The sequence below is a fragment of the Artibeus jamaicensis genome, unplaced genomic scaffold (assembly GCF_021234435.1).
Source record: "Artibeus jamaicensis isolate MK-2021 breed Jamaican fruit bat unplaced genomic scaffold, CSHL_Jam_final contig_391, whole genome shotgun sequence".
Lineage (NCBI taxonomy): Eukaryota > Metazoa > Chordata > Mammalia > Chiroptera > Phyllostomidae > Artibeus > Artibeus jamaicensis.
In genome coordinates this window covers 28,294,056-28,311,246 of record NW_026521814.1, presented here as the reverse complement: position 1 = coordinate 28,311,246, position 17,191 = coordinate 28,294,056, and the positions used below count along the sequence as shown (strand labels likewise).

Sequence of the window (17,191 nt, the reverse complement as noted above, 5' to 3'; positions counted from 1 at the left end):
GTAAACAGAGAGAAAATGTGTCCTCTGTAATTACCACGACTCTAGCCCCCTTCTAACTCAGGGTGCCACAAGCTACTAAATAACCAAGGTGATGATATAACTTGCACTATCCAGATGCTCAAATGAAACTTTAAGGAGCAGGTTGTATTTTTCTTTATGTTACTTGTCACTGTTTTGTCTGTATCTCCCACGGAATGGGAGCACCGTGAGGACAGTAACTTTGTTCTCTTCTCTGCTTCGTCTCCAGCACCTTGAATAGTGCCTGGCCCACAGCAGGCAATCAATACATATTTACTGAATTAGTAAATGCATATTACTTCACTGCTTAATACCCTTCAATGGATTCCCGTTTCATGCAAGGCGAAGTTCAAACCTGCATCATGGTTTTCAACACCCTTCCTCCTCCCACCTTTGCCCACCTGTCAGGCTTCCTCTTTGGCCTCTTCCCACCTTGACTTCCATGCTCTGTCCATTTGAACGTCTTTCCCTTTCAATGCATAACACACTTTCTCAAGAATGTAAGCCATTGTAATAGATGTTATTTCTGCCTGAAAAACTATTTGTTTTATTATTTGCCTTACCAACCTCCGATCATCCTTCAGGCCTTATATTAGAGATTTTATATTTGTGCCTGTTCCCCTGTGGTTCCACTGCCTCTTGGCCATGCTTATGACCTGTTGAACTGTATACCATATATTCCCACTAGCGAGTCATCTAGGAGAAGAGAGAGGTCTCTAATGGATGAACTTGACTCAAAGCCCCATGAGTCATGTTGCTTAAGTCACTGGACTTAGGGCAGCTAGTAGGAGAAAAAAACTGTGCCCTCACCACTTACCAAAGAACCTAGGCACTTATGCGTTCCTCCTAATTCACTCCTACCCCCTTACCACATGAATGCTCAATGTTTTTACTGACCGATATTGGCAATTTTAAAAATATAGATCCCACTGAATGGACAGTTGGGAGAGATAGCAGTGGAAAGTGGGACTGAACAGGGAGAAAGGGAAGGGCCCCTGAGAGCTGTCCCCAGTCTATACGGCCTTCGGCACAGTGCTGAGCATTCTATTATCCTCCTTAGTGCAGGCCTGACCAGCCCCCTGAACAAATAGAGCTCCTAGTGATATGTTTCTTGTTTCAAGATACACCAGTTCATCTCACCGTTCAAAATGCTCCTTTTTTGTCCCTGCTTAGTTTAATATTGACATATCTATAGTGTGTTGCTTATTTTTACAACATGGCTATAGCACAAAAACAAACAAACAAAAGAATTATTCTTAATCCAGCTTTGGGGCAGAGAATAATTTCTGTAAGTATTTCAGCAATGTCAACAACAGTCATATGATTTAATTGTATCAAATATACTGTTTCCAGGGCAGAATCAGATTTTAAGACTTTTGCCTTAAATTGCAGCTGTGAGATCTGCTCTGTAGAAATGCTTCCTCCCACTTCCAGCCCATCCTAGACCCATGCGATCCGGAGAGTTCACTGATTTTATTTGTGCTTTTGTATCTGATTTCTTTTCCTGCAGGAGTTAAGCCCAGAGTCAACGCATCCAGATTTCCGAATTTGGCTGACAAGTTACCCATCTCCAAATTTCCCGGTGTCTGTACTGCAGAATGGAGTGAAAATGACCAATGAAGCACCGAAAGGTTTACGGGCTAATATCATCCGATCGTACCTCATGGATCCAATCTCTGACCCCGAGTTCTTTGGCAGCTGCAAAAAGCCTGTTAGTAATGGCCAAGTCTTGTTACCTCAGCCCTGTAAAGCAATTCAAGTGGCCCCTGGTGATCGCGAATGTGTGTGCTGAACGAAACTACAAATTAAATAGGCCTCCTGCACTGCAGTGCAGTTGGTTTTGATTACTGATTATTGACTGTGCCGAAGTCAATTTTATTAATATTTTATTTTAATTTTACTACCAGCCTCATTCCTGCTCAGCTGAGATCTTGTGGGGTGTCATTAATAATGTAGCTTTCTATTTAGAAAATCAGCTGTAAGCCATTCCCAGTACAAATCTGCAAGGTTGGAGAATCTTGTTTCAGGATATTAACTGAGCCCTGTGCTATTTGGAGCCATATCTTTAAATTAAAATATAAAAATATTTCCTCCATATAACCATAATGAGAGCCAAAATGATTTTACTCCTTGATTGATGGGACTCATAAGGGTCTTTTTTAGCATCACCAGGCAAGCAGGGGAACCACCTACTGCTTTCGTGATTAGAATTCTGTGTGTGAGTGTCTGGGACCTAAAGTTGTTTCACAGCGTTTTACCATAATTAAAAATGGAAGAGTTTCTTCTGAAGAGAGGTTATGAACCTTGGTAAGTTTTTGCCATTTAAAAGCTTACATGCTTGAAGCCGGAATGTGTTTTAAGCACACATCAAAGGAAAACGTTTTTTTAAAAGTACTTTCGTTAAACAAAAGTCTTAGGTACTAAAAAGAAGCACCTATATTTCGAACTAACTCAAACCTTATTCTAAGCTTCTAAGGTCAGCTGTATGACCAATTTTTGCATTGATTAGGCCCAGAAAGAGCAGGTCAGTCCCAGGTGGGTGGTGAGGGCATTTCTGTGTGTTACAGCTGGACAGAAGCCCTTCTGGAAAATTTTACTTCCTTTTTTCTAGACCCAAAGTGCCTGCAATGGTAGTCACACGTGTTGCTGGTCAGGGCTTTTATGAACCACAGTCCAAACCAAAACTCAAATCCTCTCCAATGCCAAAGACGCACATCGTAATTGTTCTGGTTTAACTTTTTATTTGGGAATATTTTTAAACTTACAGAAAAGTTATAAGTATAAAAGTTTCACAAAGAATATCCCCTGTGCCCAGTGCCCATATTCACCTCCTGGTATTACATACAATGCGCAGGTAAATTAGGTATGTCCTGGGCCTCTATTCCTAAATAAACACTTCCGTGTACATTTGTTAAGAAGAGAGGTGTTATCCCAGTTTGGTTATTAGTCTAGTAAATCGAACGAGGACACACTATGTATCTAATCTACCATCTGTGATGCAGACCTGTCCGCTGGTTCACGAGGGCCTTGGCCCTGGTCGCTGCTACAGGACTGGCCCAGGGCTAGTGCGTGTTTAGTTCTTCTCTCTCTTTGCCTTTTTTAATCCCAAACGTTTCCTCAGCCTTTCTTTGTCTTTGATGAGACTGACGTTTCCGGAGAATTCATCTCCCCACCCTTTTATAAAAATAAATTTATATTTTGGACAAGCTCAATATTTCTTAATGTTTAGATTCATGTTATACATCATCCTTAGCCAGAAACAACACTGTGTCCTCAGGGTTTCACGCTGGGATATTTATCACATGCCCATTGATGCCTCATTGATGATGCTAATTTTAATTACCTGGACAACGTGTTCCCTTGTTTCTTTACTGTATGACACCTGTGTTGCCCCTTGGAACTAAGAGTCAGCCTGCAAAGAGCCATTGTAGGGCCATGCAGCTGTCCCGTTTCTCAGCAAAACGCACCTGAGCCCGTAGCCATGTCATTTCCTGGGATGGGTCGGGCTCTGGCACTCGCTCCAGGTCCGACGCTCGGCGCCCACTGTCAGCCTCCGGCCTCCCCTCGCCCCCATTTGTTTCCTTAGTATCGATGTGGGCTCATGGCTTCCGTGGGGTTTTTGTCCCCCAGTGGTTTACAGTTCGTTCCTATTTTTAAGCCTTTTGCTCAAATTGTCCTATATTTGGTCAGTGGGCACTCTTCCAAATGGTCTCCTCGGCACTTGTTTTAGGTCCCATCATTTTAAAAAGTCTGTTGTTATCATTACCCTCTTACTTTCTGGCAGAAAATTCTCCTGGCTTATCAGTACCACTGGCTTGAAACCAGCCCTTTCTCTGAAGAGTCCTAGTTCCTTTTTAGAGGAAACTGGTATTAAAGACCAAAATCTGGGTGCTGGAGAGAGCTCATTACTAACTGCATTGTCTTTGGTTCTTGGCCCTTTCAGTAGAGAGAACTTGTAAATATTTACATGTACTATATATATATGTATATATATACATATGCACAAATATATACACACATATATACATGCATACAAATAAGTATATGCATGCATGTACACTCACATGCGTATTTTAGAAGTAATGTGTTCTTACTACTACCTCTGATCTCGGTCCATCTCCTCGGGGTTTTTTCTTGCTTTTCCTCGTTCTGTATTTGCACATCCTTCTTCTACAGTGGGAGACCTGGCTCCCACAGCATCAACATGTTTACTGATCTGCTCAGTAAAATAGCTAAAATAGTTCCAGAATTAGTGCAGTGTGTTTAAGTTTGCTTTCTCCTACCTCTCCGGTTAAGTTTATTACTTTACTCTTGTCTTCCACTCTCCCTTTCAACTTTATTTCACAGGGAAGACTTTCCCCTGTCCTTGGATAAAACTTTGGACAGCCTGATGGCTTCTCTGGTTATTGTCAGGTAATAAAATGGCCTATGGTTGCTTTAACTTGCAAAACCACCCTTGATTCAGACATCAGGAAGTATAATGTATTAACCAGTACCTCAACGTTTATTAAAAATGTATGCATCAACCCTCCAGTACCTCACCTCGAGCCTGTAGTCAGTGAGCTTCATGCTGTTGGGGGGAGACAATGGAGTGGGCGTCTTTCTCTTTGTGACCCTTCCTGCAGGTGACAGCTGCCCATTTCAAAGTATGTGCGGTCATGAGGCCGAGAGGGACACAAGCGCCTGCTCTAGGCAGCTATTGCTAGGAAGTCTCTGGACTTGGCACTTGTACGTAGGATTTAAAGTTGACCTCTTCTCCTATGAGTTCTTTCATGGGTGCTCCTTTGGGGGCCCTGATGGACCCCTGTGACTGTCACCCCATCTCCCTTGGCAGCACTTCCCTTCAGCAAACTGCTCCTCATTCCCCTCAGCTTTTGGTTCTCCAGCACTTCCTTAATACGGGCTCCATTTCCTGGGGTTTTCTCACCCCAGAACTCAAGTCCTGTTGACCAGGAAACCTTTAAAGCCACCCTGGCTGGCGTTCCCAGGCTGGCTCCCCATCTGCTCCTGGTGACTCACACAGCAGTGGCCCACATCAGAGGTGGGGGCTGACCTCCCCTCAGTGTCTACTGCCCTGTGTCCAAGACTGCCCTCATCCTTCGGGCCTGCGATTTGCATTTCCGGCCCCACCCCAGCTGCAGAGAATAGGCTGGAGCTCTCTGAGAGTCATAGCGATTCCTCTTGCCAGGCCATAGCGGACTAAGAAGATAGACCCCCACTTCCTTCTCCCTTGTGGATGGAGGCAAGTTTCTCCCAGTGCAGCAGCTGCTCTCTTCAGGGAAATCTCTTTCCAAACCCTCCCTCAAGCTCTATTTGAGCCAGTTTGCATTCGCCTCTTGGAGGGTGCAAATAATCAGTATACTGCATCAAACCTTCTGTTTTCTGAATTAAGAGTGAGTGTAGGACTTATTACCTGAGAGCAAACAGAAAGGTCCTGGGTCTGCCCAAAGTTTCAGTCCAAAGTCAGTCCTTTTCTGTAGGGCTGCTGAGTTGGTTTGCACTCTCTCCTTTGAAATTCCTCTGTGAAGGTCTGGGACCACATATTGGGATTTGTTCTTCTTGCCCTGTGATGCTGCCGTTGGAACCTCCAAGACCCTGTAAGGCAACATGAAGTCAGACAGGCTTTGCTATAAACCCAGTGTACACAGATTCGCATGCCAGCCCAACATGGGTACAATGGGTGTATTTTTGCCTAAAAAGCCTATAGAAACATACTTGATTGTGTTTTAATTATATTTTGAGATGGATATATTTATAAGCAAAAGAAAAAAGGGATTGCTTTCATCTTAAGAGATGGTTAGTATAATGCAATGTTGGGGAAAATGAATGATGTGGCACCTTTTTTTCTTATTACAGGAGGAATTCAAGAAGTTACTTTATGGCCTCTGTTTCTTTCACGCTTTGGTGCAAGAGAGACGGAAATTTGGACCCCTGGGGTGGAATATTCCGTATGAGTTCAACGAGACGGACCTGAGAATCAGCGTCCAGCAGCTCCAGATGTTCCTGAACCAGTACGAGGTATCACAGAAATCACAGCAAGGGCATTGCCCGTGTTCCTTTCTATCACATTGCAAGTGTTTGTACAGTAAGCAGGGACTTCTGATTAATTCCTCCTCTTACAAAATGAACAGCAAGATAGTTCCCAACAGCTTATTAAGTAGTACTTTATTACAACAGGATATCGTAAGTGCTGTAGGAGGTCCTTAGGATGTCAGTTTGTCTATTAGGAACCTGTATTTTATTCATTACTTTAACAGATGTGCACCTAAGAGAATCTGAAAAGTGATCGTAATGTTCTTATTTTGAAAAAAATTTGAGAATATCATAAATTAACCAGGATTCAAAATGAAAAAAAAGCAGACTGATTTTCTTCTGTTCTGGAGCATGACTTTATTTTTAGAGAAATGTCATGGTTCCACAGAAGAACAGGTCCTTGGGACTGAAAGAATAAACAGAAGGTTTTCAGGTAGATAAATGTGAAGAAGCAATAATAAAAAGGCTTTTAAAAAGTGCAAATGATGTCTGCAAATAGCAAATAATTATGTTGTACATCTGAAACTAATATAATGCTATATATCAAATGTACCTCAATTCTTTAAAAAGATGCAAACGGATGAAAACATCTGATTAACTGTAAGTGATTTGGAGCATTCTTGTGTGCCATGCAACTGATTTGAGAGTTTATTCTGCTGCTATTTTGGTGTGCTTTTAGGAGAATATTTGCATGTTAGGAAGATTGCTCTAGCAACCAAGAGGAGAATGGATTGGGGGACTTAGATGGCAGGCCAGTTTTAGGTGATGTCAGTGGAATTAGTGCCCCCCGGAAAGAATATACGTGGGAGTTCTGATCCATGGTACCTCAGAATATAACCTTGTTGGGGAGTGGGGTTGATGCAGATGTCATTGGTTAAGATAGGTTAACTCATACTGGAGTAGAGGGAGTCCTCACAGAATAGGACTGGTCTCATCAGAAGAGGCAATTTTGGACACGCAGTGCAGACAGCCACGTAAACACAAAGGCGGAGATGGGCATTAAGCTGCCACAAGACAAGGAACACCTGGAGCCACCAGAAGGTGGCAGGCGCGAGGAAGGAATCTCCCAGAAGTTTTGGAGGCAGTGTGGCCCTGCCAACACCTTGGTTTCCAATTTCCAGCCTCAAGAACCATCAGTCAATAAATTTCTGTTGTTTTAAGCCACTATCAGCAGTCCTAATTAACTAATACTGAAGAACATCATGATAACCCAGGCAAGAGATGGTAACAGTTTAAACTAAAGCAAAAGGAGGAATGATTATCTCATGGAGTTCTGTTTCGCTTCCCGATTTTCCACTCTCTGACAGCATCAGAGTAATGGAACTGCTACCCACCCAAGCTCTAAACTTTTGCTCAGAGGGAGAACTCATTTTGTCAAATCACGAGCCACTCGAGGTGACTTTGTTTGCTTTTGTTTCCTCAGGAAACAAAAAGCAGGATACATAGTAAATAGCTCAGTTAGTGTCTGTTTACTGAATATACCATGCTGAGTGAAAAGATCTGCAAGCTCTCCAAGACAAGAACAGCAACATGAATATGTGTAGAAATTAGGTGTAGTACACTCAGCATTTTAAATTACTAAGATGGAAGAAATATTCGATAAATGATGATAGAATAATTGGTTGTTTGCTTTTAGAAAAAAATTAAGTTAGATTATTCATACTTTAGCAATTCTTGTTAAATTAAAAAATTATATATGAAAAAATTAAACTATAAAAGAAAAAGTACAAGCAGATGTATGTAACCTACCTGGCAGGCGGGCAGTTGTGCTGTTCTTGTTTTGGTGTGTGTTGGGGTGTGTCTGTACTGGTGGTGGGTGTGTAAGTATGTTTAGGATAAAAAAATTTGCAATGTGAAAAGTTGAGCATTTCATGCATAAACATTTAAAAATTCAGTATATAAGAGCCTATAATAACAGAAAACTGTACTTGAACAACAATTAAAATAAAGTAAAAAATATTAATGCGATAAAAAGAGCCTATAATAAAAAAGAGATCTAACAGGAAAAACATTTCCATGAATTGATAAATAAAAGTCAATTTGTAAAACAGCTTATACAAATAAAATAAAACCATTAAAACTTTAATTGAAAAATGAATAGTTCACAGAAGAACAAATGTTATTAAGCATATGAAAAAATTATGAGCCTCACTAGTTTTCCAGCAATGCAAATTAACACAACATTAATTATCTTTGGGTTATCAAACTGATTTTTACAATTGCTACAGCCTGTCAGAAAAGCAGTTTGGTGATGTTAATCAACTGCTTTTTATAAGCTCCTTTCCTTTGACGTAGTAATTTCCTTTTCAGAAAGCTAGACTACCGAATCATTAGAAATGTATGTTTAATGAAAAATCATTTAAAACGGTAGAAAACAAAGAGCAACTGAAGTGTTCAGTATTAGATGCTAGTTCTTCAAATAGTACTTTCAAAGAGTATTTCATAAAATGGTGAAAGATTTTCATGAGTTTTGGTGAAAAGTTATATGCAAAATTGTATATACAGTGGGATTCCAATGGTCCGAATATATCTATGGATGTGAAAAGGTGGTGAAGAAAATCAACACTGGTTGTCTCTGAGTTATATTGGATGTGTTCTGAATGTCACTCAGCAGTGAAAGGTGACAAGGATGAGCTTGCGGTCTATTCTGTTTCATTTTGTGTCTGGCTCATAGAAGGGGATCCATTCGCTTTGGTTGTGTAGTAAGTTCACAAGCTAATAGAGATCTCTTCTCTGCATTGACTAAATGCTATAACAAACCACAAAAGGAGGGAAAGACTTTGGGGGAAATGGCAACAATTAGCAGGGAAGTATATGAAGGGAAATGGTGTGAAGGCCAGCTTTTGGTAAGATGTTTTAATTTAATCATACAAACAGACAAGAAACACAATTCTGTATCACGCATCACTGATAACTCTTAAACTCTCAACGGTAGGAACTGCCGTATGACGCCCTGCGGTACATGACCGGCGAGTGCAACTACGGAGGCAGGGTGACGGACGACTGGGACCGGCGCACGCTGCGCAGCATCCTAGACAAGTTCTTCAACCCGGAATTAGTTGAAAATTCAGGCTATAAGTTTGACTCCAGTGGCATCTATTTTGTTCCCCCTTCTGGTGACGTACGTATGCCTTTCTAGAAAACGCAAAGCAGCAAACTACGAGATTCCTCTGCTGTGGAAAATGGTGGTTTTCCCAGAGGCCTTGATTTTTGTCCAACATTGTGTGTGCTTTCTTCGGGCTTGTAGGGGCAAAGCAAACCCCGTGCATGGAGGGACTCAGTGGTTTCCTGCTGGCTGTGGTGTGGGGAGTAGCAGAAATGTTTCTAACTTAAGAATAGTTTCCTCATAAATTCAGCCCTTTGGGTAAAAAGCCATTGTCCCCAGTGAAAATGGAAATACATGGGAGAGGGGTTAAAAATGCTAGTAAGAATAACAGTTAATATTTATATCATGTTTCATTATTTACAAAGCAGTTACATGTAATTATCTCACTAGAGCAGGGGTGTCCAGCGCCTGGACTGCATGAGGCCCAGGATGGCTATGAATGGAACCCAGCACAAAATTATAAATGTACTTAAAACATTATTTAGCTTTATTACTAAGTCTTATACTAAGTTTTATTTCTTAGGTATGTACATTTCCTGTATTAGTGGCCACAAACTTGGGACCCGCTCAGCAATTCTAAGAGATTATCCAAAGGGCCACTGTATAATTAGGGTCATTGTGTGAGGACTTTGTTGCTTGTCCGTGGTGGCAGATATCATGAAAATTATGCACAGACCTCTTTTTGCTTATTAGTTTTCATTATTGTTTCACATGTGTATTGAACATGTGGCCCAAGACAACTCTTCTTCCAGTGTGGCCCAGAGACACCAAAAGTTTGGACGCCCCTGCTCTAGAGCACGAAATCAACACTGGTATTATTATTCTATCCCAATTACAAATGAGAAGACAAATTCACTAATACTGATGGACTCGCCCAGAGCTGTACTGGTAGAAAGTGGCAGAGTCACAGAACACCTGCTGCACAAGGCCAAGGTCCCCCTCTGCTGTTTTTTCCTGTCCTGTCTGGCAGATGATGTGGTGCTGCCTTCAGATCACGGCACAGCCGACTTCCAGGACAGCTAAATTCGTTCTCCCTTTTCCCCCAGAAGTCAAAAAGGGCACATATTGACAGTTAAACGTATGGCCACATCCAACGCACACACGTAGCATAACCTCCCAATTCTGACCCAATCATCCACCAGGATTAATGCTAGCTGAGCACAGATATCGATGGGGTGATGAGAAAAATCGGTCCCGGAGCCTTAGTCACTGATTGGGTGCAGCAAGTCCACATGGGGGGCATGGGTACCAAGATCTCCAGCGATGAGTTGTCAAATGACCCAAAACATGACCCACATTGAAAAACCATCAGTGACCAACCTGGTCGTCATATATGCACATGAGTGTTTGTGTATGATTATGTGAGCATTGAAAAGATATGAAATTGTGATAAAGTCATTGTGAATAAAGTATAACACAAGAGCACACCAGCATAAAGTGACATACAGCATTAATAGTGGTTACCTCAGGGTAATACATTTTCAGATAATATTTACTTTTCTTAATTATGTAGATTTATCACAATAAAAGTAAACAGAAAAAAAGAGTAGAGCCAAATAATTATTTTTATTACAATAAATTAAGAATAGTCACCAACAAAAGGCAGCACAGAAAGATTTCTCTGGAAGAAGTTTCTAAATGAAGTGGCCAGGACATTCCTCTCTCTGTTTTAAAATTCATTCCAATTGAATGGTACATTTTCTTTTTCTCACTAAATGTGTTCATTTCTTTTCTTTTTTAAACCTTGGCCCAAGATGAAAGAATTCATGAAAGCATTCAGTGTCTGTTCTCACAGGCTCAGCCACTCAATAACTTGAGTATTGAAAATCATCTCTTTTCAGTGAGAAAGTTCTCCAGGATAATTGATTTCTAACCTCCTGACTCCCTGTTATTCATCTTTGCAGCACAAAAGCTACATTGAATACACAAAGACTCTGCCGCTGACCCCAGCACCAGAAATCTTCGGAATGAATGCCAATGCAGATATCACTAAAGATCAGTCGGAAACTCAACTGCTATTCGATAACATTCTTCTCACACAGGTGTGTGATCTGAGGCCAGAGAGAATGCTCCCCAGCAACACGTGCGGACACAGTAGAGGCCCGTGTATACAGTTCTGTCTGTTAAGGTGGATAACCATTGTGACGAAAAGAAAAAAATATATATATACACACACGCACACACACATACACCTTAAACATGGATTTAAACAAAGTACATGAATGTATGGGGTGTTTTTCATCAACCTGTTGTTTTGGAAAGAACCTTTGAGTATCATTCTGCTGCTAGGAGATCTCAGAGTGACATTCCTTGAGTATCCCTTAGTATTCTCTGATGGCATTCTACTGCTAGGATTCTACTTTGCCTCTCTTGTGTAAACCATCCCCCAAACATGACATATTATGGCCTTTTTAAATTCCTCTAAAGTGGAAAAAGAATCTCACAGATAATTTGGAAGCAGTTTGATGCTGGAATCCATTTAGAATTTTGCCTGTTTTATTTTCTAGTCTCTTACTAATTCACCAGCAACTTTTAAAATGACTTATTTTATCAAATACTCCAGAAAATTTCATCTAATTTGCATAGAGACACTATCTTTCACATTAGTATTTTATCAAGTTATATAGCAGTTAAAGAATACAGTTGGGCTCTGGCTGGTGTATTTCAGCGCAGGCCGCAAACCGAATGGTCGCCAATTCAATTCCCAGTCCAGGGCACGTACCTGGGTTGCAGGCCAGGTCTCCAGTAAGGAGTGTGCGAGAGGCAACCACGCATTAATATTTCTCTCCCTCTCTTTCTCCTTCCCTTCCCCTCTCTCTAAAAAAAAATAAAGAAAATCTTAAAAATATATAACCCTATTTTTTAAAAAAGAATACAATTGCAATTTTAAGTACAAAAGGAGGGAATAAATGCTTAGAAAACACAGTAATTCTTAGTACGTATGCAGCTCTAGTGGGGAGAGCATTACGGTGAGGGCGTGTCAGGGAGTTAACTTCCGAGGTATCAGAACTCAGTCAGCTGTGGGCGTGAGTCCAAGCATCTGAATGAAAAATATTTGATCCTGTCTGTTAGGATCTTCTCTTATATTGTTCTCCCTTTAAATTGTGCTCAGTTGTTTGCTTTTTTCATTTTTGAAAGCAAATGAGTCCAAATGGCAAGAGTTCTCTTAGTAATTGAATGAAATTTTAAGAAGTCAAGCAAATTACTTCACAAACTGAAGTCTATCTTGACCTTTTTCATCTCTGTGGAATCTCGGCATAGTAATGATAACAGTTAATAGCATCTAGTGCTTACTGTATGCTCGCACTGTCTCAGTGCCTATGTATGCTTACAGAATTCTATGAGGTAAGAGCTAATTATTCTCATTTTACAGGCCTCAAATTAAGACACAGAAAAATTAAGTAGCTTACCCAAGGTTGGCTAGTACAATGTCAAGCCAGGACTCAAAGCCAAGCAGTTTGACTCAAACTAGTTTGATTCTAGGATCTGTGCTCTGAACCACTCAGCTATACTCTCTAGATCTAAAAATGGGGTTGGACTTAGATGGCATAACCAGAGATGCTGGGGAAAAAAGAAAAGAAAAAGCTAAAAGAACCAAATTAGGAGGATGAAATCGAGGAACTCCCAGTTCTTATCTACTGTGAGATGACATTTTCTAATAAGACAAAAAGGACAAAGACCAATTTTAAGTTCGTTTTACATATCAGTAGCACTAAAATCAGTTACTGCTTGAGCACAGATCGTTAGGAACATTGGATGCAGGCAATACACCGTGGTGTTGGCAACAGGACATTTATAGTGTCTCTTGGCTTTATTTCAACTTGATGAGATGTGCCACATCACAGAATACATGAAACAGTGGTTCGTTCTGACAGGAAGTGACTCAGAACCAAATGAATACGTTTCAGTACACATGGGGTCTCTTCTCAGTGTTGTAATTAAACAACATCTTTCAGTATCTTCAAACTCAGATTGGCAAGTACAGTTATTGTAATGGGTGGGCAGGAGCAGTTCAGTGACTTCGCGCTGGCTTTCCCACAATTCGGAGACGAAGATCAGAACTGCAGAGTGTGAAGAACAAGTTAACAACGATGAGACTTTCACACTGTGTATTTCACAAAAATATCTTTTAAAATGAGAGAGGAAATGTTGGCACTGAGAATGTTGCTTTTTCCAGAGCTCTTTCCCTCGTGCCAGGCTGTCTTTCGAACAGGAGAAATGTCTCAGTGTAAAATAATGTAACCAGAAAGGAAAAGGTTAAATTCTGTGATATTTCCTTTTGATTTTAATAAAAGGAAAATAACCCTTAGAAGATTTCAAACAACATTTGTGAAAATTCTAAGGTGATAAAGAGCTTAGTGAAACACTCGTGAGTAAATACCGCCCTGGTGCTCTTCATTCTCCAGATAAGTTGGGTGTTGCTTTCAAAACACATCCACCCAGTTGTGGGATGTTGGTGTGTAGAAAATAGGCAAAGGGAAATGTTTGCATTACTAACATACTTTCCTTACATTTTGAAGGGCTATAAGCCGGTTATTTGTTTGGGGGGTTTCTTAGGTTTTGTTTTGTTTTTTTTTGGTTGTATGTATATTGTGTTTGTTTTTTTTTTTGTGGAGACACAGTTTGTCTTGTTTTTTGGTTAGAGAATAGGAATGTTTTAATGTGTTTATAGCACCTTGTATGCACATCAAAATACAAATATAAACCAGCATGCGATTATTGAAATGCAATAGAAATAGATGTTTCACTCATTTGGGCCAAATGTTTATTCTCTTATATTTTCTCTAATTTATTTTATATATTTAATTGTAAACCTGGCACTTGAGATCATAATAAAGGATGAGCATATCCTAATATTGGCATATGCCTTTTTTACTAACGTGTAATTAACACTTACCAACACTTAGTCTTTTTTATTGTGCAGCTTCATGGGATTTTATGGTGGCATGTGCTAGGCAGCATTAAAAATCTCACTAGAAAGTTAAGTAAAAGGCTATATAGAATAGATCTGATGTAAAGAACCAGGAAATATTAAATCTGAAATAATACTAAACATAATTTCTTAAGATTGGAAATATATGACATATTCGTTCATATTTTAATAGTGCTTGTTCCTTTCAATACACATACACATGTATTCATTTCTTTTGAGGATTTAAAGGGTTTTCCCAGAAAATATAGATTCATTGACACAGTGCTACTACAAACATAAAAAATAAAAATTGAAATGAAATTCCTCTTCCTTGTTTCCAATATGAATCACTAAAGTCTGTCTTTTCTCCATAACTCTTGAATTGCTTAGAAGAGATGAGCTTATTTTCTTTGCCCTCCTGGTTCAAGGAGAAAACTATATCTCTGCTTCTGGCAACCAGTAGGCACCAGAATTATTAGCAAATGTATTGTGCAGCAAGTTTTTCCAAAGCAAGGTCAGCTCCTCCTCCTGGGTTTCACTGCCCGTCATCCCTCGGCTACCCACCCGCCCACCCCACGACGGAAATGCTTTTCCTCACTCTATTCATGGCATCTACTCCCCGCCCCCCCACCCAGGTGGCTCGGTATGTAGCTTATTTGCTTCCTCCAGACCCACTTTTGCCTCTATGCCCTGTATGTTTTTTTCCTCCTCCTCACTTGCAGCTGTTTTTCCCCTGAAACTCCACACCCACGCCTGCTATCATCACCTCAATAAATCTTGTGTGAAGAAGAATCAAAGATAAAATAAAATCTCCTATCTCTGAGTTTTTATGTCCAGCAATTCTGACAACTTGATGAGGGTTCTGACATATAATTTGAATTCTTCCAGTCTCGCTCAGCAGATCCTGGTGCAAAGTCGTCTGATGAAGTAGTAAATGAGGTCGCTGGTGACATTTTGGGGAAACTCCCCCACAACTTTGATATTGAGGCCGCAATGAGGAGATACCCAACAGCTTACAATCAGAGCATGAACACTGTGCTTGTCCAGGAGATGGGGCGCTTCAATAAGTTGTTGCAGACCATGAGAGAGTCGTGCTTAAACATTCAAAAGGCAATCAAGGTAAGGGAAAAGACGCCCAAGAAAAATCATTGGAATAAAGCTATCGTGCATTCACTCAGCATGTTTATTTATTGGGCACTGATTCTGTGCAAGCAGTGTTTTTAGTCCGGAGACAGACAAAAAAATCCCTGCCCTTGAAGAGTGTGTAGTTTTCTGGAGGTGGCTGTTAGTAAACAGGTAACTAAGTATAGAATATGTTAGACAGCAGTAGCTTGCTGGACAGGAGTCAGGCTAAGAAGATAGAAAGTGTTCGGGAGTGAGAAGGACAAAGCCTCTGCCCTCACGGAGCTGACCCTTCAGTAAGAGAGAGGAAGAAAATGAAACAGGACACAGGTGGAGAATGGTGGTTGGGAAACTCAGTCATTTTGAGTTAGGCTGCTCTGAGGAACTGACGGACAAGGAGATAGATGCCTGATGTGAGGACAAGCCATGGGATGTTTGGGCATAGGGTGTAGACAGTACAAAGGCATGAGAGGAAAAACTTGGCTTTGTTCCGAATACAGTAGGGAAGGCTGGTGTCGCTGGAATGGAGTGAGCCCAAGGGAAATGACAGAGCAGCAAGGAAGCCACGGCTTCAAGATGGCCTTGTTGGCCACAGTTAGAATTTTGAATGTAATTCTGAAGTATAAAGGTGAAGGGAAGCATTCAGAAGGCTTTAAGCAATCAAGTAAATGACATATTTTACATGTTTAAATGTTCCCCGGGACCACTGCAGAAAGGATTGTAGGGGAACGAGAGTTTGGCCTGAGACCAATTATATGATTGAGGTGGACCGGCTGAGCTGGTCCCTTGAAGCCGCACTGGAGGTGGAGGAAAGTGGTAGGATGTGAGTTGCTGATGAAAAGAGGGGTCTGCCAGGGGCTGTAGTATAACCTGGCTGGGCTGTTTGTCAAAGAAGCATTCAGCGCCATGTGTTTCTCCTTGACTTGATTCTTCCTGTGTCTTTCCGGCTTCCGTCCAGCATTCTGGGAGCCAAAAGGGAAAGAGGCCTCATGGATCTCAGCATCCAACAAACATGATTCACTTAACTTCAGATTTCAGAATGTCCACTGTGACCGCATCCCCCACTCCAGGCATTTCTTCATTTGTCCATGTCCCCCACCCCCCCACCCTGGTCTCATTCAAGTAAGATCATGAAGTACAGCTTTGTGTGGAAGGACCTAGAAGTCTGTTTTTTAAAATCGGGTTTCAACAATCTTTTCCATTTAGCACCAGCCTCCTCTCCTCACTTTCACCAAGGGCCCTCAGTTCCAAGCATGGGGATGGGGGCTTTGGTATTCTGCCATGTTTATCTAGTTGAGTCTTAGCTTTGCCCTTAACAGGTTCAGGATCAGTTTTCTCCTGACCACCGAGTCAATTACCAGTGGCCCATATGGCTTCTAGCTCCCCAAATTGTGTTGTCATTGTGCCTTTCCTTATATTTTTCTGTACTTGTCAGCTTAAGCCTTTAAAGAGCAAATTCCTTTACTGTTATTTTAGTGGGTTTAGGAAGGAGGCAAATGAAATGTGAGTTTTCCATGAAAATTTACTCTAAAATCTTCTCCATGTGATTGTTAAAAACATATTATCAATTATGGAGAAAATAGAAATGATGATGGCAACTGGCCCAACTGCAAGGTCAAATAGACAGGAATTTTCCCAGGCCTCAGATTTTGATATCTGCCCTTCACTGAGTCAAAATGGGATAAGCTCAATTAGCCTTCACAATGAGAATCTAGGCTATGTTAACTGTTCAAAGTGGTCCATATTATTTTCATAATTTTATATTCATCACTGTCCTTGTAAGGAGGCAGGACAGAGATATATTAGTTACCCATTTAATAGACAAGGAAACTAAGTCACAATTAGGCTGTGATTTAAAAGCTAGTGAATGGCCAAGTATTTTAAGATTTTCCAGACTTCCAGTCATGATGTGCAGAGATAAACCTGGCTCACCTCCTCCCATAACCACATCAAAATTACAATTAAAATATAGAAAAACCATCACTCAGAACCATCAGAAA

At 40.8% G+C, this 17,191-nt stretch overlaps 1 protein-coding gene across 1 annotated transcript in view; it reads left to right on the top strand.

Annotated features, from left to right (window-relative positions):
- The window catches only part of DNAH7 (dynein axonemal heavy chain 7), a 221,069-nt gene that overhangs the window by 188,037 nt on the left and 15,841 nt on the right, over positions 1–17,191 (top strand). The window contains exons 57-61 of the mRNA XM_053665233.1: positions 1,529–1,729; positions 5,875–6,036; positions 8,987–9,172; positions 11,062–11,199; positions 14,958–15,188. Coding sequence (XP_053521208.1) covers positions 1,529–1,729; positions 5,875–6,036; positions 8,987–9,172; positions 11,062–11,199; positions 14,958–15,188 — 918 coding nt within the window. The remainder of the gene's footprint in view (positions 1–1,528; positions 1,730–5,874; positions 6,037–8,986; positions 9,173–11,061; positions 11,200–14,957; positions 15,189–17,191) is intronic.